The 24015-nt window shown below is 38.1% G+C and overlaps 1 protein-coding gene across 1 annotated transcript in view; it reads right to left on the minus strand.

Annotated features, from left to right (window-relative positions):
• si:ch211-286b4.4 (zonadhesin) overlaps window positions 1-24015 on the minus strand; it is a 55107-nt gene that overhangs the window by 10479 nt on the left and 20613 nt on the right. The window contains exons 40-81 of the mRNA XM_048159986.1: window positions 23709-23817; window positions 23480-23630; window positions 23237-23376; window positions 23009-23158; window positions 22813-22935; window positions 20398-20553; window positions 20012-20128; window positions 18903-19064; window positions 18607-18825; window positions 18344-18511; window positions 18131-18265; window positions 17470-17685; window positions 16379-16557; window positions 15779-15881; window positions 15538-15696; window positions 15276-15438; window positions 13964-14067; window positions 13692-13871; window positions 13401-13607; window positions 13128-13307; window positions 12115-12306; window positions 11869-12018; window positions 11659-11762; window positions 11373-11575; window positions 10704-10924; window positions 8064-8210; window positions 7826-7990; window positions 7282-7433; window positions 7032-7200; window positions 6842-6950; window positions 6120-6259; window positions 5849-5974; window positions 5519-5698; window positions 4711-4935; window positions 4483-4609; window positions 4064-4263; window positions 3757-3969; window positions 1664-1809; window positions 1457-1584; window positions 959-1106; window positions 700-832; window positions 380-529 (exon numbers count right to left, since the gene is read on the minus strand). Of these exons, the coding sequence (XP_048015943.1) occupies window positions 380-529; window positions 700-832; window positions 959-1106; window positions 1457-1584; window positions 1664-1809; window positions 3757-3969; window positions 4064-4263; window positions 4483-4609; window positions 4711-4935; window positions 5519-5698; window positions 5849-5974; window positions 6120-6259; window positions 6842-6950; window positions 7032-7200; window positions 7282-7433; window positions 7826-7990; window positions 8064-8210; window positions 10704-10924; window positions 11373-11575; window positions 11659-11762; window positions 11869-12018; window positions 12115-12306; window positions 13128-13307; window positions 13401-13607; window positions 13692-13871; window positions 13964-14067; window positions 15276-15438; window positions 15538-15696; window positions 15779-15881; window positions 16379-16557; window positions 17470-17685; window positions 18131-18265; window positions 18344-18511; window positions 18607-18825; window positions 18903-19064; window positions 20012-20128; window positions 20398-20553; window positions 22813-22935; window positions 23009-23158; window positions 23237-23376; window positions 23480-23630; window positions 23709-23817 (6649 nt within the window). The remainder of the gene's footprint in view (window positions 1-379; window positions 530-699; window positions 833-958; window positions 1107-1456; window positions 1585-1663; window positions 1810-3756; window positions 3970-4063; window positions 4264-4482; window positions 4610-4710; window positions 4936-5518; window positions 5699-5848; window positions 5975-6119; window positions 6260-6841; window positions 6951-7031; window positions 7201-7281; window positions 7434-7825; window positions 7991-8063; window positions 8211-10703; window positions 10925-11372; window positions 11576-11658; window positions 11763-11868; window positions 12019-12114; window positions 12307-13127; window positions 13308-13400; window positions 13608-13691; window positions 13872-13963; window positions 14068-15275; window positions 15439-15537; window positions 15697-15778; window positions 15882-16378; window positions 16558-17469; window positions 17686-18130; window positions 18266-18343; window positions 18512-18606; window positions 18826-18902; window positions 19065-20011; window positions 20129-20397; window positions 20554-22812; window positions 22936-23008; window positions 23159-23236; window positions 23377-23479; window positions 23631-23708; window positions 23818-24015) is intronic.

A 24015-nucleotide genomic window follows, 5' to 3' on the forward strand; every position in this document is an offset into this window, starting at 1 on the left:
TAGAAGCCAGCAAATTCTACCCGACCTAAAAAGCCTCGGCAATAAAAACATTGCAGGCATTGCAAACTGTAAGGCTGGTCGCTTCTGTTGTCAATTACGCTCGTTTTTGTTGCGTGTCCACAATCTGGCAACCCATGTGAGCATAAAGTCTGAGGAGGAGGTTTCGGGGGGAAAAAACTCTCCAATATTTCTGAATTTGAACCACAGTACCCAGTTCACCCGCTAGCTGTCAATATTACATACTGCAAAGTCAAAAACATTACTTAATATCGCTGAATCAACCTAATTTCATTAATTGTTTGATTTTATGGGTTAAATCGGATAGAAATAGCTCTTTAAGGTAAAAATGACAGGTTACCACTTTTTACCAAAGCCATACCAGTGTGGTTGATCGTGAGCTGAAAGATGAGCATGTCGTTTGGGGACAGACATGCTATGGGATTTGGAATCCGTGGAAGAGGTGCTGAAACCTGATTCTGATCAGCATGTCTTCTCTTCCTGTAATCTCTCTCCAGAATTTCAACTGGTTCTGAAAGGAAATACCACAAGCATTAAAGTTTTATGTCTGGACCATCTTGATGAAAGACATACAAGTTTATCAAGTGTGGGTTTGGACCTGTACTTAAAGATGCTTGGGCAAAATGTTTGAGTCTGTAGGTCAGATAAACATTGTGCTGAGCAAAAGCACTGTCTGCTTACCTGACATTAAAGAGTCAATGAGCACTTGGTCTTTTAAAATCCAACCAAACACTCCATCAGGAGCAAACTGGACAAAGTGGATCCTTCCAATGTTCTTTACGTGAACATCAGGTCCTAGTACATTTATCATATTCTGAGTGAGAAATGAAACAAAGCTATATTGAGGATGAGTTCACATCACTAAGCACAAGCTCTTCTATCAGTTTAACAAGTGATGCATAATAATGAATCATCATAGCTGATAAGGCCCAGAACTCACCCTGCTCCAGGTTTTGCTTTCATCTGTGGTTTTGATTCTCAGCAGCAACTGTCCCTCTGTATCCAGTCTGGCAGAGAGCACCGGCAGCGTGGACATGCATGAAGAGTTACACAGCTCCTCCGCTGACACGTACCTCTCACAGTGACAACTGCAGAAAAACATCAAATAAACTTCTCATGCTTCAAGTTTTAATGAAGGTCTGCACATTATCTAAGGGATATGTACAGTTAGACGGTCATTATCGCAAAATAAACCCAGAAAGGGTGGTCTATAAGGGCGGTTTATTTTGCTTTAATGACCAGCTGACTGTAAATGATTCTGCTTATTTGAAGGCTACTAAATAAATAAATAAATATATGATCTAAAAATGATTACTATTGACCTAGGTCATTCTACTGACCTCAAACTTTTGTGTATTCAGCATAAACATCAAAATTATTGTAAAGTGTATTGTAAAAGACTCCTAACTGGAACACTATGTGTAGTATGTGAACTTACATGCCCATTCCTACATCCAGCGTCCCTCCCTGAGGTCCACACGTAACATTACAGGAGTAGGTGGATGGGATGACACAATCCAGCGTAGAGGCCAGTCTCACCTGACCTGCCCAGCAGCGCTTCTTCACCTTCACAGAATGAAGAGCTCTCTACTGTCTTATCACACAGTTATATTAAAGAGACATGGAGCTAAAGTACACATCTTACCTCAGGCTGACAGTCCAGTTCACTGTCTGCAATAGAGCTTTTGAAGTCCAATTGATCATAGAAGACAAAACCGGTCTTACACAAGCATGACCCATCTGAGTGCTGAAACGCACGGTTTTTGCCTATGCAGGTGCAAGAGGACGCCCCTATAAAAGGAATCAAAATAAATAGATTACATGATCTCTGTTGTTTTTAAGAGTACAAGGGGCCATTCACCCAGAACATGTTTTTGCTTTCCTCTGTGCTACTTTTTCATTGCTTTTTCAACACATCTTTAGATATTGTAGAGGTACTTAGGCTGGTTTGACAATATTGACTTCTCGTTTTTAATCGATTTTCATTTTCATGAAAGATCTTTTAGTCTACGCTGTTTTCAGTTAATGCATGAACAAAACGTAACTAAACATTATTTGTAGAGCTCAAACCATCCGATAATCACAATAAGCTTTGTGCTTTGTTACTTTTGATATGAAACAAAGTCTAAGATTTTAAATTTTGTCAATTTTATAACAAAATTCAAACAATAATTATATTTGCCTCAATTCAAGCGGCACGTGAATGGATAATCTCTTCCTCTTTATTACTTGTTATAGCAAAATAATAATAAAATAAACATGAATTAATATTTTGAAAGGAACAGTACAATTTATTAAAGGTGCCGTAGAATGTCTTTTTAAAAGATGTAATATAAGTCTAAGGTGTCCCCTGAATGTGTCTGTGAAGTTTCAGCTCAAAATACCCCATAGATTTTTGCCTATTTTGGGGCATCATTAACTATGAACCAATTCAGGCTGCGCAGCCCCTTTAAATCTCTCGCTCCCTGCCCTCGCGAGCTCTCGACTATAAGTGCAGTTATACAGTGCATAAACAAAGTTCACACAGCTAATATAACCCTCAAATGGATCTTTACAAGATGTTCGTCATTCATGCTGCATGCATGCATCGATTCCTGTGAGTATAGTATTTATTTGGATGTTTACATTTGATTCTGAATGAGTTTGATAGTGCTCCGTGGCTAACGGCTAATGCTACACTGTTGGAGAGATTTATAAAGAATGAAGTTGTGTTTATGAATTATACAGACTGCAAGTGTTTAAAAATGAAAATAGCGACGGCTCTCGTCTCCGCGAATACAGTAATAAACGATGGTAACTTTAACCACATTTAACAGTACATTAGCAACATGCTAACGAAAGATTTAGAAAGACAATTTACAAATATCACTAAAAATATCATGATATCATGGATCATGTCAGTTATTATTGCTCCATCTGCCATTTTTCACTATTGTTCTTGCTTGCTTACCTAGTCTGATGATTCAGCTGTGCACAGATCCAGACGTTAATACTGGCTGCCCTTGTCAAATGCCTTGAACATGAGCTAGCATATGCAAATATTGGGGGCGTACATATTAATGATCCCGACTGTTACGTAACAGTCGGTGTTATGTTGAGATTCGCCTGTTCTTCGGAGGTCTTTTAAACAAATGAGATTTATATAAGGAGGAGGAAGCAATGGAGTTTGAAACTCAACGTATGTCTTTTCCATGTACTGAACTCTTGTTTTCAACTATGCTGAGGTAAATTCAATTTTTGATTCTAGGGCACCTTTAAAATGTATCATGTTTCACGTAATTACAAAATCAGTGAATTAACTGTAGAAAGACATTCAATAAAACAGCTTGTAAACAATGACACATAACGTTACATTTACCTCAGAAAAGCTATTCAATGTTCAGAAACTTGTTAGTCAGCTAGAGCTTTTTGTTAAATATTATAACATATTCGTTACAATTTACTTAACCTGTTGTTTAACCTCAATTATTTACTGCATTTTTAAATAAATCTGTCAAGAAAACAAGTTTTTCTTCCAGACACCATTTAAATGTTTATATTTCAACAATAAACTGGAGTAGATACATAATTGTATCATTAAATATAAAAACTGCCTTATGTGCAATTTAAATGTTTATATACAGCTCAGTTTCATTCTACTACCCTGCGTCTTGTGTTTTTAAAGAAAAAACATATTCTGTGTGAATGTCCCCTGAAGCTTGAGAAAATGCCCTTTAGTTTCCTACAACTCAGTATGACCTGCATCTGAGGTGGACGAACTCCCACAGGGGAAACAGGCTCTCTGGGCGTGTAAGTGATTGAAGGTGCCTGGTGGGCATTTGTGACATTCCTCAAGTGATTGTGCACTGGTGCGGTTTCCATATGAGCCAGGCGGGCAAGGAATAGGCTCAGAGCTTCCTTGTGGACAAACGTATCCTACTGGACAGGTTTGATCACTATAATGGTGTGAACCTAGTAAACAGATCATTAAATTAGTTAACATAATCGCTCAGTGCTGCTATTGTTAGTCTATTTGATTGTAATATGGGAGCTCTTCAGTGCTGACCCGCAGGGCAGTGGTGTCCAGGAGGGCAGAGGTGGCACTGGAGGTGAGGGGACTGACTAGGCCGATAGGTGCCTGCCCCACACAGCACACAGCTGCTCTCCCGAGACTTCCTCAGCCCACTGGTGTTCAGCGGCATCCAACCGTCCGGGCAGAGCAGCATGGCAGAGCTGTTGGCTGGGCAGTAATATGGAAATGTACATCTGCAAAAAGAGATTTTGTTTTAATCATGTTTACATTTTAAATTACTATTGTAACTTTAAAAGAATAACTTGACGGCATTACATGACGCCAAATGATCTAAATGTAAAAATAGAGGAAAAGAGCATCACAATTAAATATCCAATATCGACAACGTCTAATATCTCCGATAACTGATATGGCACCGATGTATTGTACATCCCAAATTGGTTGGTGCTTACACTTGCTGCGGTAAGCTGTAGGTGTGAGATCCTTCAGGACAGAAGTATCCTGCAGGACACGGTGTGGGCTCTCCTGTCTGGGGTCTACAATATGAACCAGCTCTGCAAAGGATCTCCGTAACTGAGCCTGTAAGATAGATCACTTTGTTAAACTTTACAGTTATAATATGTTTTATATGCATATTTTAGTGCATTTGTAAATATGAATGATACAGAAATTGCACCTACCTGCAGGACATTCGTAAGAAGCTCGGCATGGGATGCCTGCTGTATTAGGCTGGCCTGTGGTACGTGGGTCTGGGCAGTAGGTACCAATAGGGCAAAGCTCACACTGGCTGACAGCAGCTGCCCCGGCCTGTGCCCTCATGGTGCCTGCAGGGCAGGGCACTGGGAAACCTGTCCCACTACACCAATGACCCGGTGGGCAAAGGAAGTTTGAGAAATCAGTGAGCCCTGGGGAGACAGGTAGTATAGTTTACTGATGAAAGGAACAATAATATAATCTAGACAATCATTTTGAACATGAAATGAAGCGCTTATACTAGGATTAATGATTAGATATGGTATGTTCTAAAAGTTTTGGGATTTATTTGATCAAAAATACAGTAAAATAGTAATATTGTGAAATATTACCATTTAAAAGTAACTGTTTTGTATTTTAATAGATTTTAAAATGTATTTTTTTCTAGTGATGGCAAAGCTGAATTTTCAGCAGCCATTTATTCAGTCTTTTATAACATTTCTTATTGTTATTATGTTGAAAACAGCTGTGCTTCATAATATTTTTGTGGAAATCATGAACATTTTTTTTTCAGGATTCTTTAATGAATAGAAAGTTTAAAAGAACAGCTTTTACTTGAAATTGAAATCTATAATGTAACTGTAAATGTTATTATAAATGTCTTTACTGTCCTTTTTAATCAATTTAATATTTTCTTGCTGAATAAAAATGTTAATTCCTTTAAAAAATATCTTATTGACTCCAAACTTTTGAAAGGTTGTGTACATAAATATATGATTATATGGTATGTCGGACCTGTGGAGTTACAAAAAGTGCCAGGTGGGCAGGTGAGACAGTCTCCCTTGCTTCCTGCCCCAGATGTGGGCCTGTATGTGAACAGAGGACATTGTCTGGGCCCGGGCCTCCCCTCAGACTCATAATCGGCTATGCCATCACAGTAATAGCCTGGTGGACACAAGCGTGGGATGGGATCACCTATAAGTGGGCAGAAAGCAAAAGGATACTTATTTTTTCATCCTAATGGATCTAGCAAGACATACAAGTATATACTAAGGATACACTACTATATGGACATCTGTCAGATAATGGAACATATTTACACATAGCATATAGCTATTGATGTACCCTCTTTACACCAGTGCCTTGGAGGACAAAGCAGACAGTCACGTATAGCACTTGCTCCAGGGGTTTCTCTTAGAGTGTTGGCAGGACAAGATAACGGTTCCTCAGTGCCTTCAGGGCAATAAAAGCCTGTCCAAATAAACAGCACCAGGAGTAAACACACACTCTGAAGAGATTAAATATCTCAGATTTATAATCATATAAAATAGATCCTTATTCGCTTTATTCATGTATCAAGACTCTTCACTGGAGTCACAGAAGCTGAATAACGTACCAGCAGGACATGGTCCAGCACACTGCGCTCCCCACTCACACTGGTCTCTGTTGAGAAGGAAAGCAGCCTGAGGGGTGAACTCTGAACTGCCAGAGATACACACAAACCCAGCAGCACAGAGACCTTTGACCTGTCCAGCCCTGAGGAATAATCAGACACAAAAACTCATAAAATTCATTGAATGTTTATTATATTCAGAATTTTTTTTTTTCACAAACATGTTAAGCAGTACAACTGTTTTCAACATTGATAATAATAAGAAATTTTGAGCTCCAAATCTGCATATTAGAATGATTTCTGAAGGATCATGTGACAAGACTGGAGTAATGATGCTGAAAATTCCATAACAAGAACAAAATTTATATTCATTTTAAAATATATCTGTGGCGAGCAGGGCGGGGCCAAGAGCTGTGGGATCGGAGCTCCCATGATTCTCTGCCCCTTCCTGCTGGCCACATCATTAAGATAAAACAGTTATTTTAAATTGAATCAATATTTCAAAATATTACTGTTTTTAATGTACAGTAAATTTGAACAAATAATTGCAGTTGCGACTCATGATGAGCATAAAAGACTTCTTTCAAAAACATTTTTAAAAATCTTACAATCCCTAAACTGTTGGTGGACAAAATAAACTACTATAGTGAGTGAGTGTAACGTGTGCTTTACATTTATTTTTTAATAGTTGAAGAAACACCCTTATATATGATCTGTAGATGTACCTGCAGAACCTTCCTGGTGGACAAGGCAAACACTCTCTCTCCTCCTGCAGACCCCTGACCTCAGGTGGGGTGTATGTGCCATTGGGACAGGGCTGAGGAACCATTGTGGCTGCAAATAAAATCAGAATCGGGTAATGTAAATGTACTAATGACACCACAGAGAGTTACAGCAGCATGGGTTACAGGTTACCTGCAGGGCAGTAGGAATGTGGTGGGCAAGGCCGGGGGTCTCCAATAATTGCCTCCTCGCAGTAATAGCCTGGTCGGCAGGGGATGCAGTTATCCGAGCCCGGATTTGGTTGGTACTGTCCCGTGGGGCAGGGCAAGGCCAGGGGTGAACCCAAGGGACAGTAATGACCCTGAGAGAGCAAAATCTGTCAGTCAGGCTGCTAGGCTCAGATTAAAAAGAGACAGAAGGGTGTGAAGGAGGCTGAACTGACCTTAGGGCAGAGGAAGGCGTGTGGGGTGGTGGAGGAGAAGTCTACGGGACAGTAAAAGCCGGCAGCACAGGGCCCAGTTGGAGCATTAAGGCCTTCGCTGGCACAATAATGCCCTGCTGGGCAAGGAAGACAGCTTTCTATGGAGTAACCTCCTGTGAGCAGGTCAATAAAAGATTATATATTATAAACACAAATCACTGTATATTAGTAAATTAAATATTAATGTGTAAAAAGTTCCAGAGAATATGGGAATTATTCATGATGGATGTGAATAATTTGAAAAGTATATTGCTAGAGTGCATTTAAAAGAACAACTAAAGTTGAATCTGTGCAATATTATTTGCGCACCATTACTACAGAGACTATTGTTTTTGATAGCTCATTTATTTGATGCTCTACTGCGCTCGCCCTGTTAAATTATTCATATGCATCTAAATGTTGTTCCTCTAGTGGTTTTGTACGTGTATAATAACTGCCCTTTGATCTCAGAGGCTCTAAATGTTTTATAGATTATATTAAAATAAATGTGTTGGTCTGCACATACCGGTGAAGTTACGAATGCTGCCTGCTGGGCAGGGCAGAGGCATTAGGGTTCCAGAAGGGCAAAAGTGACCCAGTGGGCAGGGGCCATTCCGGAGGTAGCCAGACATATTCAGAGGTGCAGGATTTGGAGACCCTCCTTGGCAGAAATAACCCTGCTGGCACTGGCCTACAAACAAAACAACAGTTAGTACATAAGATACAGTCACTGACCAAAACCAGAGTGTGGGATGATATCAGACCCTGTGGTTGTGATGTTCCAGGTGAACTGCAGTAGAGGCCGGTAGGGCAGGGCACACAGGCAGCCTCCGACTGAGCCCTTGTAACCTGTCCAAGTGTGCCCACAGGGCAGGGTACAGCTGCAGCAGTGCCAACAGGGCAAAAATGACCTGATGCAACACAGAAAAGACAGCAGATTGTGAGCAAACTAAATAGCATACTGTACACTGCAGCTCAAAAGTTGTTGTTTTTTTTAAGAAATTAATACTTTTATTCTGTAAGGATGTATTAAATTGATCAAAAATAAGAAATAATGTTACAAAATATTTCCACCAAAAATATTATATCAAATCAGCATATTAGAACAATTTCTGAAGGATCATGTGACACTGAAGACTGGAGTAATGATGTTGAAAATTCAGCTTTGCCATCACAGGAATAAATTACATTTTAAAATATTTTATATATATATATATATATATATATATATATATATATATATATATACAGTTGCAATCAGAAATATTCAAACCCCTCACCTCAAAAGACATTATAGTGATGTTGATAAAAGATAATGAAAATCAATGAAAAAAAAAAAACTTGTGAAATAACAAAAAATATTTATTGATACATACGAGTTAGTTTGACAACAGAGGTTGACTTAACTTTGAAGTTTAAATGAAAATTGTAACTCTTGTAACACATGAGCATGTGCAGTATTATTCAACCCCCAGCTTCAGTACCTTGTGGAATGTCCTTTATTTTTATAACTTCTAACAGACGGTTTTGATAAGTGCTGACAAACGTATTACACCTCTGGATTGGAATCTTTGCCCATTCTTCACATGCAAAAGTCTGTAACTCAGTGATGTTTGATGGCTTCCGTGCTGCAACTGCCTTCTTCAAATCCCACCAAAGATTTTCAATTGGATTTAAATCTGGTGACTGAGAAGGCCACTCCAGGATGCTCCAGCATCTTTTCCCCAACCAAGCATTAGTTGATTTGGAGGTGTGCTTGGGATCATTGTCTTGCTGGAAGATCCAATGATCACCAAGGTTTAATTTGTCAACAGAAGGCATCACGTTCTTCTTTAAAATGACCTGGTATTTCTGGGAATCCATGATGCCAGGTACACGATCAAGATTGCCAGTTCCTGCTGCAGAAAAACAGCCCCACATCATTAATGACCCACCTCCGTGCTTGACCGTGTGGATGGTATTCTTTTGGTCATAAGCCTGACCTTTTGCACGCCAGATGTACCGCTGGTCCATATGTCCAAAAAGTTCCAGTTTGGTTTCATCAGTCCATAGAACTGTCTCCCAGAACTCTGTAGTTTTATCCAAATTCCTCTTGGCATATTCTAGTCGACTCCTGATGTTCCTTGAGGTCAAGAGTGGAGTGCGTCTTGGGGTCCGGCCATGAAATCCTTGATTATTCAGTGCACGTTTTATAGTTGCCACTGAAGCACTTGTACCAGCTCTCATCGGGTCATCCTGTAGCTTTCTTGCAGTCACACGGGGGTTTTTCTTAGCTGTCCTGACTAAGATGCTAAGGGCCCTTGATGAAATTGTGGGCTTTCTTCCACGGCCAGGAAGGTTTGCAGCTGTTTCATATGTTTTAAACTTCCTTATAATGCTCCCAATGGTGTCTCTTGGAATGTTAAATATTTTGGAAATCTTCTTATACCCAAGGCCCTTCAGATGTGATGAAATAATCTCCTCTCTCAGCTTTTGTGGAAGCTCCTTTGTCTTTCCCATGATTGCAACTCACCTTGAACACCTTCATGGTTGTGGTTTATATATGCATCACAACTGAAGCAAATGAAGGATCGTTATAGAGTTCCCAAAGGCTTAATGATGTTTCAGCTCCACTTCAGGCCATAAAAACTGTCAGAAAGCTTTAAAAGTAACAATATTATATAGGGGTTGAATAATTGTGACATGGCTATCTTAACAAAATATACTGTTACACACAAATACTACATCATACATTTTCTGTGTTGATTTTATGCATCACTTAACTCATAAAGAAGTCATCCAAAGCAGAATCCCGCACTTTGAAAAGATTTTTATTCATAAATCCTTAAAACTCTTTGGGGGTTGAATATTTCTGATTGCAACTGTATATATATATATATATATATATATATATATATATATTATTTATTTATTTATTTTTCCCCTTAAAATTTATTTTAAAAAAAATTATATATATATAGCTTTGCCATCACAGGAATAAATTACATATATATATATATATATATATATATATAATTTTTTTAAAATAATTTTTAAGGGGAAAAATAAATAAATAAATAAATATAATAATAAATAAATAAATAAATTTATTTATTTATTTTTCCCCTTAAAATTTATTTAAAAAAAATATATATATATATATATATATATATATATATATATATATATATATATATATATATATATATATATATATATATATATATTATTTATAAATTGTAAGAATATTTCACAATAGTTTTTACTGTATTTTTGTTAAAATAAATGCATCCTTGGTGTACTTTTTTACAGCAGCAGATACAAACTTTTGAACAGCAGCAACTGATTTTGATTTGTAGCAGAATGGAAAAACATAATTAATTACTCATGATCCACCATAATAATTTCAGCACTTCAGGACTCACCCATGGGACATGGGGAAGGCTCCTGTGTTCCAGGGGAAGGACACATTGTGCCAGCTGGGCATGAGAGACAGTGGGCTGCACCAGGAGCACTGCTGTATGTGCCAGGCTCACATGGCACTTCCAATGGAGCTCCAATGGGACAACTGTGTCCGCTCGGACAAATATAACCCTGTAGTCCATCTACTGGTCGAGCACTACGACTGCCGTTCATACACACATATCTGTGAGAGAACAAATAAGGCTACATTTCAAAAGAAAATCATTATTTTATAACCATATGCCAGGATTTGGATGCCCAATGTATAATCCTCCTCTACTGATAGAAACGAGCCAATTGCAAAAGCACTTCACTGCCACTCCACTGTATCTGCGTTCATTACCGACCACAACTGGATAGAAACTAGATCCACACAGTCGTTTAAATAAGTTATCATTTCGAAGCCATTTTCTGACTCATTTGCACTTTACGTAACATTTCAGTAACAGAAAATATCGATAATAGTCACAGCACATCTCAGTAATGGACAATAAATCTTTAACATCTGAAATCATGCCACTAAGATCCATTAGCAATGCATGAGTGCGCCCGGTTGGCTCAGCTCAAGTGGGTGTGGGTGTACAGTTGTCAGATGACTGTGATTAGCTCCTGAAATGCAAAGATATAATTACCCAGCATCACAGAGAGTTGCTTCTGATGGATGGATCATAGCAGTCTGCTCACAGAAGTACCCAGGAGGACACGGCTGGCACTGCTCTGCCCCACTCAACCCTGGGGAGCTGGAGAATGTTCCGGCGGGGCAGGGGAGAGGAGAGCTGATACCAGTTGGGCAATAATGGCCAGGCGGGCACATGTTGTTGCCTGTAGATTCAATCTGCAAATCACACATTGTAAATGAGTTTAACCCTTTGTGAACATACAGTGCCTCTATTAAGAGACAGAACTGATGATATATACCATGTCTCCAGTGCCATTAGGGCTCATGGCACCCAAAGGGCAGTGATATCCATCTTGGCAACGCCCTGTAGGCTCTGAAAGACCATGCCGAGCACAAAACATGCCTAGAAATAGACAGATTACATGGATTAGATCCTTTTCCCCACATATTGTACACTACCGTTCAAAAGATTGCTGTTCAAAATCATTTTCGTGTATTTTCAGTCTGACCTGCAGGACACGGTAGACAATCCTCCATATTGGCTGTCCCAGACTGTGGCTGCACTGTTCCTGGAGGGCAGGGGAACTGAGTACCCTGTGATGTGCCCATGGGGCAGAAATGTCCCAGTGGACATGGAAGAGGCTCTGATACTGCTTCCCCTGCATTGTAATGCAACAGGATCTATTGTAATAGATTTATAAGAGCACAGAGACGGTTTTAAACGAATTCTATTGTAGATAGAAATAATAACGCACCCTGACAGTAGTAGCCTAATGGACACGGCTCACAGTTTTCCCTGTGGCTGTTGCCCATGACGAAGCTGAAAGTGCCTGCAGTGCAGGCCAGGGGCTTTTGTGTGCCTGCGGGGCAATAGAAACCGGCAGGACAGAGACTCTGCTCCGGACTGCTGGAGCCCCAGTCACAGAAGTAGCCTGCAGAACATTCACCTACAGGGTACAATGCAATTAGACAATAATAACACACAGTATGAGTCATGGTTGCATCATACAGTACATCTCCAAATTCTGCCATAATTATCAGTGCTTTAACGGTATTGTTATGGTTTTCAGTCAGGGTTCTGTGAAACTACCCTATTCCACGAAGGATAAAAGAAGCAAATATTTTTATTTAAAAATGTTTGAATGAAATAATAGAATGCGTTCAACCAGATTAGGGTGCAAAGAAAAAGAAAAAAAATAAATAAATAAATCCACACACCCGTTATGTGATGATAAAAAATGTGAGAAAAGGGCATGTAGTTCAGTTTTGTCTTTGAGACCAATTATATTTCCATGATGATTTATGAGCTAATGATCTGATTATATAATGTAATAAAGTTAAAGTTTTTAAAGTTATTATAAAATATTAGCAAGAAATCTAAGCTTTTTATGGTTCCTCAGATTTGCTGACAGTCTTTTTGAGGAACTCTGGGTCTGTAAAGACTGAAAAGCCTTAGTAAAAGAGCTGAACAGCTCCTCCACTGCAGTATTGTTATTGTTAACTAAAACGGTTAAAAAATTTTTTTGTTCATTTAAATGAAGCTAAAACAATAAAATAAAATATAAATATTATATTATAAACTTAAAAATGAAATGTTGCTTTGGGAACCAACTGAAATAAAATACCCTAAAATTACTAAAACTGAAATAAATATATAGAAAATATTTATAAACAACAAAAAATAAGACAAACAAAACAAAAAAACAAAATGACTAAAATGAAAACTGAAAAAATCAAATAAGAACTAATTCAAAATATTAATAAAAACCTGCTCTTATTCCCAGAAGGCAGTATGCCCCAGGTGGACACATAGTACCAGTGCTGTTATCAGTGGGGTTGGGAACTGTTGCTTGCGCAAAACAGAGGAATCCAGGGGCACAGGGCCCCGAGGGCTCGGAGAGACCATCTGAACCGCAGAAATAGCCCATAGGGCACACCAGGCACTGCTCTGCAATTATACAGAAAATATATAAAACAAGCATTATAAAAGTGGAAAAATGCATTTAATCATGTTCCTCAGTTACAGTAAAGAATAAATCACCTGCTGAAATGAGGCCTAGAGAATCACTGTATGTGCCTTTGGGACATGGAACTGGGTTTCCAGGCTGAGTCTCATTGGGGCAGTAAAAGCCTTCAGGACAGACCAAAGGAGTGCTGACCCCCATAGAGCCATTTGTGAGGTTGATGCAGTGGAAACCAGGAGGACAGGGTTTACACTGGCTCTGCCCTCTCTGATCCTGAAACTGACCTGTGGTCAAACCAAAGTCAATGGAGCATTACAATTGAGGTCACAGAGCAGACAGTATATCTTCAAAATAGAGTATTACATTACCTCCAGGGCAAGGCATGCAATCATCTGTGCCCTTTCCCCCACTATCAGAGCGCTGGCTGCCCACTGGACAGGGAGTTGGCACAGCGCTACCAATCTCACAATAGTGACCTGGAGGGCAAATATCACCATAAACGGATGACAGAGGAGCTGCGGTCGGAGATCCCTCACTGCAGTAAAACCCTGTGAGAATATAACATGTCATATTAATAAGAATCTGCAAGAAGCCCTGTGAAGGACTGAAAACTGTCTGCTGTAGATATTTGTTATCAGACCTGACAAGCAGGGTCCACTGACTGCGGTCAGTCTTGGTTCTGAGCAATAAAACCCTGGTGTACAGTTTTGGCACTGACTTATGTTGGACAGTTGATGCAGATTGCTGTAAAACAATACATTTTTTATTAATTTTTACAAATTGTATTTAATAGAATGAGATTTTAAATAAAAATGATTTAAAGGTGCCCTAGAACGTCTTTTTAAAAGATGTAATATAAGTCTAAGGTGTCCCCTGAATGTGTCTGTGAAGTTTCAGCTCAAAATACCCCATAGATTTTTTTAAATTCATTTTTTTAACTGCCTATTTTGGGGCATTATTAACTATGCACCGATATATAGGTTGCGGCCCCTTTAATTCTCGTGCTCCCCCTCCCCCGGAGCTCGTGCTTGCCTTGAACAGCATAAATACAGTTTACACTGCTAATATAACCCTCAAAATGGATCTTTACAAGATGTTCGTCATGCATGCTGCTTGCATACATCGGATCATGTAAGTATAGTATTTATTTGGATGTTTACATTTGATTCTGAATGAGTTTGAGGCTATGCTGCATGGCTAAAGCTAACATTACACACTGTTGGAGAGATTTATAAAGAATGAAGTTGTGTTTATGCATTATACGGACTGCAAGTGTTTAAAAATGAAAATAGCGACGGCTCTCTTGTCTCCATGAATACAGTAATAAACGAGGGTAACTTTAACCACATTTAACAGTACATTAGCAACATGCTAACGAAACATTTAAAAAGACAGTTTACAAATATCACTAAAAATATCATGATATCATGGATCATGTCAGTTATTATTGCTCCATCTGCCATTTTTCGCTGTTGTCCTTGCTTGCTTACCTAGTCTGTTGATTCAGCTGTGCAGATCCAGACGTTAATACTGGCTGCCCTTGTCTAATGCCTCGATCATGAGCTGGCATATGCAAATATTGGGGGCGTACATATTAATGATCCCGACTGTTATGTAACAGTCGGTGTTATGTTGAGATTCGCCTGTTTTTTCGGAGGTCTTTTAAACAAATGAGATTTATATAAGAAGGAGGAAACAATGGAGTTTGAAACTCAGTGTATGTCTTTTCCATGTACTGAACTCTTGTTGTTCAACTATGCCAATATAAATTCAATATTTAATTCTAGGGCACCTTTAAAAAATACTCTCTCTCTCTCTCTCTCTATATATATATATATATATATATATATATATATATATATATATATATATATATATATATATATATATATATGTAATTTCTATTTTTTTTTTTTTCATTTGTTTTGTACTGTATTGTGTCACACTGGTACCTAAATGTGCCCTTGGGACAAGGTATTCCAGCAAAACTTCCAGCTGGACAATAAGATCCAGGTGGACATGGTATTCCAGTCTCATTATCATTTGGGGAAGGAGTGATGGCTCCTCCAAAACACAAGAATCCAGCACTGCAAGGGCCAGTTGGTGAAACATTTCCTGGACAAACAAACAAACAAATATCAGCTCCACATATCAAACTAGAGCAGGATTAGCATGTTCTCTCTGGGGAAAATAATCATTGTTCATGCGTCATACCTGACCCTATACAATAGGTCCCAGGGTCACAATGAGAGCATTCAGAAGATTCAGCCAATCCAAAGTGGTTCCCATAACTCCCTGCAGGACATGGATGTTGACTAGATGCCCCAATTGGACAATAAAATCCAGGCTGACATGGGAATGGGTGTGTCATACCTAATACAAGAAACAAATTCTAAGCAAAGGCATAAAGAATGGATATATTACATCTGTTCATTTACTGAAATTTTATGTGTACCGTTCTCAGGACAGAAAAAGCGGACAGGGCACAGTTCACATCTATGCTGGCCTTGACTGGGCTGAAAGCTACCTGGGAAACATGGCCTCTCCATGATGCTGCCCTGTTAGAGCGGCAACAACATGAGTATGTTTTATAAAGGTCACACTGTCATTTTAAGAGATTTAAATTCATAAACAATAAAAATTAGGTTAAATGTTTGTCAAAATGCCTTTTTTCACACTTTTACAGGGTTTGGGTAACTTAAATGTAACATTTCAGTCATAATTATCTAACCTAACATTTAATTAAATGTTTAAATTAATTAATTTAATTATTTACATTTGTCCACCTTATCTATTTAACTTCTTTGACTTTTAAAAGGTATTTACTTTTTTATTATTCATTTCATTTTCAGGTTAAACAAGACCTAAGTAGTGAACAAAAAGCAAAACAATATATTTTTATAATATACATAAAAAAGTTTGTCCTGTCATCAAATAAATATGTTTAAAGTTGTTCAAATGTGCATGTTCAATTGAGCAAAAAGCAAAACATTTTTTAATAATATAAATAAAAATGTGTGTCCCTGTATTTTGTATAAACGAATAAATAAATTACCGTTTCACAGAAGTGGCCTGCGCCACACACGTACTCTGGTGGTCTGGATGTGTTCTGTCCTCCAGGGCAGTAATAGCCCTCAGAGCACAGACCAGAGGGCTCAGTTAGGCCTCTTCGCTCACAGAAATATCCCGGTGGACATTCGAGACAATCTTGTGCACCGGATGCTCCAGCAGAGCCTGATGAGTATTAAACTATGAAACTTTAAAGCTTCCAGAAGAGTTCAAACCATAAAAGTTACTTGTCCCATCAGAAAGTGGTTGATAAGAAAAATCCACCCACAGCGCTTTAAAAGCTTTTTAATTGGTTAATGGCAGATAAAATGTTAATAGGCAATAAAGACAGAGATGGGATGTTTTTAAATAAACTTCATTATGGGTATACAGAAAGAGTTACACGTTACTACTTGTACTTAGTAATATAGTAATAACAGTAAATTATGCATAATTACAAGTAACTAACCCTAAAAATGTAGCGCTATTTTGCAGTCCTGTTCCCCATATACATACTGTACTACATACATATTATAGTAATTACAATAACTGCGTAATAAATAGGTACTAACCCTGAACCTACCACTAAACATAACCTTAACACATATACTGTAAGTACACTGTGAGTACATGTAAGTGCACGTACTGTAAAACCCCAAGTGCATGTAGTGCAACCCCAAACTCTAATCCTAACCGGAACTCTATAGTAAGTACATGTAGTTAATTAAAGCGATAGTTCACCCAAAAATGAAAATTATCCTATGATTTACTCACCCTCAAGCCATTCTAAAACAAAAAAATGCATCCATTGATAAAAAAAAAATGAATCCATTCCATACGTTGTCTTCAGAATTTGGGTCCCCATTCACAACCATTATAAACCTTGGAGGACTAAGGATATTTTTAAATATATCTCAGATTTTGTTCATCTGAAAGAAGATAGTCATATACACCTAGGATGGCTTAGGGGTTAGTAAATCATGGGATAATTTTCATTTTTGGGTGAACTATCGCTTTAATATTACTCAGTACTTTCTATACTTTTATTTCACATCCTGCCCAACATCAAACAATTAAAGAAGTAAATAGTTTACTTACTCCTCATTGTGCCTTGTGGACAGGGCAGGGGTAGTGGTGTGCCACGGGGACAGTAGTGTCCAGGAGGACAAAGCACATCACTGGGATTTGAGGAGCCTGTGGGGCAGAAGAATCCAGGAAAACAAAGGCCTACAGGAGTGTGCAAGCCAGTCTGATTGCAATAAGAGCCTGAATCACAGGGCTGGGGAAGAGACGAACCCACTGGGCAATAAGACCCTGCAGAAAAGATTAATGGATTAATTTGGTCCTGATATATTTTAAAATAGTGATGTCCATTTGTGAACAAATCGTTAATGATTTGTTAATGAATCAGACAACATTACTCTTTCATAAACTTTCAAATTTTTTAGTGAATAATGGCATAAATTGTGGTCTGTTGCTCATCCATAGAAATAACATGAAACATAAGTCATATAAACTACTTTTATGATAAATTTATGGTGCATTATTGGTATAATTTTTTAAGCTTGATAGCTCCAGTTTATTGTAATTGCATAGAAAAGATTGACCAGCAAATTCTTTAAAATATTTCCTTTTGTGTTCCACAGAAACACAACATTAGACATGACAATGATGACTTTTTATTTTTGGGTGAACAATCCTTTTAATGCAATGTTAAAGAAGCATTTTATTAACAAATATATCAGCGTGCATTGTGTACCTGTAGGACACAGGTCCCCTTTGAAGCCAGTACATGATTCTGTGATTTGTAGACGTGATTCTGAATAACCATCAGACTCGGATAAATTGAATAGAGGTCTGGGATCCAGGTCAGTCCAGACTCCGCCACCATCTCCTTGAAAAAGTGTCTGTCAGTTTTAACAGGCTCATCTGTTACCATATACATGATTTACTACCATATCTGGAATCCTACCTGGAATGTGAGCTGAACAGGTTATGTTGTGATTCAGAAGGCAAAGATCATACTTTTGGAGGTGGGATGAAGATATGAGGTCACAAAAACAGGTCTGCTGAGAGAGTGTTGCCTGAGGTGCAGCAGTATCTGCACCTCCAATGCAATAGTGACCTGGAGCACAAAACCCTGCAGAAGGGCAAAAAAAACACATGCATCACTTCTCACCATCATTCAGCTGAATTATTTTGTGGTTTACAGTGTAATATTTATTATCTTCTAACCTGAGGGCTGAGAGGAGCCTGGTGCAATGCAATATCTGCTTGGAGGGCAAGGGGAGCAGTCATTAGAGGAGGTGGCCCCTTTGTCCTGGAGAATATAACCGACAGGACAGGGTAAAGGAGCACTGCTCTGCTCGGGGCAGTAATATCCTGCCGGACATATATCTCCATACATCTGAGAGACTGGGGCAGACTCTGTGGCTCCAGATGAGCAGAAATGACCTTTTATGGAGGGAGAACTAGATGTATAATTAAGATATACACCACCAGAACAGACTGGGAATCTCTGTGGCACTGACCTGCGGAGCAGGGTCCAGAGGGGCTGATTAGTGCACTGGTGTTACAGTAGAATCCAGGAGGACATGGAGAGCAATCCAGCTGAGATTGCAACCCCTCAATCATACTCGCAGTGCCCGGAGGGCAGGGAAGTGGGGTGGTGCAACCCTCCAAACAGTAAAAACCTTGTAGAAGAAAACACAAATAGTACCGTTACCATAAAAATAAGTAATAGAATTCCCCATTAAGATTCTTTAAAAATAAAATGTGCTCATTTTAATTTAAAGAAAACATTATATTACTGTAATGAATGTTAGGATGCATTATGGTAAAGAAAATTGGGATGTAAAATTGTCTTTAAAATAATCAATTCAATGCACAATGGAAATGTAGATTTAATTTCCTTAATGAAGTATATTTTCAAATAATTTTCTTATGAATTTGGGGAAAAATATGACCGAGACATTTCTTGAAGGTCAAGAAACCTGTCAAGAATATGCTTAGGTCAAATTTTACTCCAAAATCTAACCATATAGATTTAAATTTTTATTTTAAAAATTGTTGTATTACTGTAATGTGAAAAAATATGGTATTATGGTAATGAAAATCATAATTGAAAATGAGAATAGTAAATGTAAAACGTTAAATGTCGGCTTTATTTGTAGGCTTCCATTTCTGGGAGTGAAAATTTCCAGCTCATATTTCACTCAAAAATAAACAATAATAATAATAATAATAATAATTTAGAAATTTTGCTTGAAGAAAAAAAGATCTTAAAAATTCAAATGTGCTTATTTTAATTTTATAAATCCTTTATAAATCCTTGTGTTACAGTATTGTTTTATTGTAAATGTAAAAAATACCCTGCAGTAATGAGAATCATTATTAAAAATAATAGGAATAGTAAAAGTAAAATATCAGGATAGTCAGTGTAGCTATAAAAAGGTATGGTAAAATATGCATAATCATCCTAAAATTAATACAAGCATTACTCAATGCAAAATATAAATGTAGGCTTAATTTGTTCTTAGTAAAATACATTTTCTTATTTGATTTCTTTATGATATTGGGATGAAATATGACCCAGACATTTATCAACAGGATTAGAAAGAATCACCCATATAATATTTACCTGGTGGGCATAGCTGACAGGAAGGTTGAGATGGCAGAGGCTGATAAGTACCAGGCGAACAGATGGCAGGCTTGACGCTGCCATACGGACATGAGTGACCAGACGGACACTGGCGGTCTGAACAGACAGATCATAAAGGTAAGAGACTGGCAGTATAAAAATAGATGATGTCTAGACATCTCATGGCAACAGTACTAAATAATTCAGACAGCACTAGGGCAACCCTGTAGAGATGCTGTGGCTAGTCACTAAGATAAATGGGAGGAAGCAGAAACCGTCTCTCTCTATTTATGAAACCTGCTCAGCACTGTGTACATCGAGTAGCCCAGTTTAAGTGATGCCCAGAGGACAATATGAATTTCTGCCTTGTCAGTATTGCATCCTACCAGGTTGATGTCCTGTTATAGAACCTGCCGGACAGAAGTTGCCCTCAGGACAGCGGAGCTCTGCAGAGCTCTGGCCCCAGTCTGGACAGTAGAATCCAGGGGTGCATGGATGACACTCTGTCTCAGACACACCGCCACGCTGGCCCAGGAATGAACCTGTAATATAAAACAATCAGAGATCATTTGGTTAAATGGCAATTATAAAAAGACATAATCTTTATTTTTATTTTTTTTTATTTAACAAAATACTGTGCAGTTGAATGTTAAAGGGTAAGTTCACCCAAAAATGAAAATTCTGTCATTAATGACTCTCATGTCATTCCACACCCGTAAGACCTTTGTTCATCTTCGGAACACAAATTAAGATATTTTTGATAAAATCTGGCCTCCATTGCCAGCAAGATAATTAACACTTCAGACACGAAGACACAAATCTTTTTTTTTTCTCGAATCAGTGTTTCGGATCGCCAAAGTCACATGAAATGAAAATTGTAAAACACTTATGACATAACAAAGCCTTGTTTACTGAAATCACGTGATTTTGGGGCTCTGAACCACTGATTCGAAACAAAAGATTCGTAAAGCTTCGAAGCAGTGTTTGAAATCGGCCATCACTAGATATTGTTGAAAAGTCGTTATTTTGCTGATGTTTTGAGTTACACTACACTGCCATGAAATTTTATAATGTTTTTAAAAGAAGTCTCTTGTGTTCACCAAGGCTGTATTTATTTGATCAAAAATAAAATAAAAACAGTAATATTGTGAAATATCATTACAATTTAAAAGAACTTAAAAGTTTTTATTGTAATATATATTAAAATATAATTTATTTCTGTGATATCAAACCTGAATTTTCAGCAGCCATTACTCCATTCTTCAGTGTCACATGATCCTCCAGAAATCATTCTAATATGCTGATTTGGTGCTTAAGAAACATTTCTTATTATTGTCAATGTTGAAAAAATTTTGTGGAAACCTTGATATATTTTTTTCAGGATTCTTTGATGAATAGAAAGTTCAAAGAACAGCATTTATTTGAAACAGGAAAAAAATAAATCTTTTTCAACATTATAAATCTCTTAAAGGTGCCCTAGAACTTTTTTTAAAAAGATGTAATACAAGTCTAAGGTGTCCCCTGAATGTGTCTGTGAAGTTTCAGCTCAAAATACCCCATAGATTTTTTTTTATTAATTTTTTTAACTGCCTATTTTGGGGCATAATTAGAAATGAGCCGATTCAGGGTGTGTGGCCCTTTAAATCTGGTGCTCCACGCCCCAAGAGCTCGCGCTTGCCTTAAACAACATAAAAAAAGTTCAAACAGCTAATATAACCCTCAAAATGGATCTTTACAAAGTGTTCGTCATGTAGCATGTCTAATCGCGTAAGTACAGTGTTTATTTTGATTGAGTTTGAGGCTATGCTCCGTGGCTAACGGCTAATGCTACACTGTTGGAGAGATTTATAAAGAATGAAGTTGTGTTTATGAATTATAGAGACTGCAAGTGTTTAAAAATGAAAATAGCGACGGCTCTTGTCTCCGTGAATACAGTAAGAAACGATGGTAACTTTAACCACATTTAATAGTACATTAGCAACATGCTAACAAAACATTTAGAAAGAAAATTTACAAATATCACTAAAAATATCATGTTATCATGAATCATGTCAGTTATTATTGCTCCATCTGCCATTTTTTGCTATTGTCCTTGCTTGCTTACCTAGTCTGTTGATTCAGCTGTGCACATCCAGACGTTCTGCCCTTGTCTAATGCCTTTCATAATGTTGGGAACATGGGCTGGCATATGCAAATATTGGGGGCGTACACCTGTTACGTAACAGTCGGTGTTATGTTGAGATTCGCCTGTTCTTCGGAGGTCTTTTAAACAAATGAGATTTATATAAGAAGGAGGAAACAATGGAGTTTGATACTCACTGTATGTCATTTCCATGTACTGAACTCTTGTTATTTAACTATGCCGAGGTAAATTCAATTTTTTAATCTAGGGCACCTTTAACTATCTCATTTGATCAATTTAATGCATCCTTCCTAAATAAAAGTACTGACTTGTTTGAGCAGTAGAATATGTGAAAGCATGAAAGCATATAATGGTCAGTGGCTGTCAAGTTCCAAAAAGGACAAAAAAGCACAATAATACTAGTACATACTACTTGTGTGTCATATCCCAAGTCCTCTGATACCATACAACAGCATTGAAAATGCTCCAGTTTTGAGCTTGAAAACTCCACTATATGCTTTTACAGTATTGTATTAAAAATAGCAGCGTGAACATTCTGTTAAACGTCTCCTTTTTGTCCCACAGATGAAAGAAAATCATACAGGTCTTCAATGACATGAGTGTGAATTAATGATGCCAGAATTTTCATTTTTAGGTGAAATTTTAGTTCAAGCTCTACCTGGAGGGCAGGGTTCTGGTCGTGCACTGCCAAACGGGCAGTAGTGCCCTGCAGGACAGACATCCCCAATGAAATGAATCTGAGAATAGACATCCTCCACTGTACGAGCCCCAGATTCACCATCTGAAACAAACTCAACTAATTACCGTTGCAATGCTTTCAGATTCATTACACTCCATTATGTGGAGAAAATGACCTGTGTTGTTGTAGTACTGAGGCGTAGGGGTGTGTGATCCTTGAAAACAGAAGTATCCCGGACTACAGGGCCCAGAGGGTGAACTCAGCCCTGGTTCTGCACAGTATTGTCCTGGTGTGCACGACTGACACATCTCTACAGATTCTGCTCCTATTCAAACACCCACAATTTTAGTTTCATTGATCCACATTGAACAGCATAAGTATGCTACACATGCTGGAATAAAACCTTCTAATGAGCCAAAAGTTCCCAGAGGACAGGGCTCCATACGGCTGGCACCCGGTGGGCAATAGAAGCCAGCTGTGCATCTTCCTCCCGTGGAATCTCCAACTGGCTGTGAGAGCGAGGCACCCTGGATACACACATAACTGCAAAATGCAAAAAATGTGCATGAGAAAACAGCCCTATATTATTGGACAGAACGTTTGAGTGGACATTGTGGGAACTGAGCTGGCTAATAAACTCACTCACCCTGGAGAACAGTTGCCTGTAGGGGTGTGCAGGCCAGAGGAGCTGCAGTATTTACCAGGAGGGCAGGGGACACACTGATCCTTGCTCGACAGGCCTAACTGACCATTAAAAGTGCCCAAAGGGCAGGAGAAACTCACTCCGGACTCTGAGCCTGTTCAAAATACAAAGTATAGTGTAAAAAAAGGGTTCAAGTGTCCTTATCTTGTACTCAGAGTAATTTTGTCAGTACCTGGAGGGCAGTAATACCCCCTAGGACATGGCACAGGTATGGAGGTTCCTTCTGTTACTGTGTCTGAACCAGCACAAAAATATCCAGCCGGACACACAGAACATTCTGCCTATGGATGTGAAGTAGATCAAGTATTTTTTTATAAGAATATGACATTAAAAAGGTTATGATAACTTTTTACCATGCACTTCTCTTTAGGCAGCATTCATTTAATAATTTTAATATAATAATTTACACTCTATGATAATATTGCATCCTGTTAATGTACAAAAATACTGAGGTGCAAATAGTATCTGCCAATATAAAG

Source organism: Megalobrama amblycephala, linkage group LG16 (genome assembly GCF_018812025.1).
Source record: "Megalobrama amblycephala isolate DHTTF-2021 linkage group LG16, ASM1881202v1, whole genome shotgun sequence".
NCBI lineage: Eukaryota > Metazoa > Chordata > Actinopteri > Cypriniformes > Xenocyprididae > Megalobrama > Megalobrama amblycephala.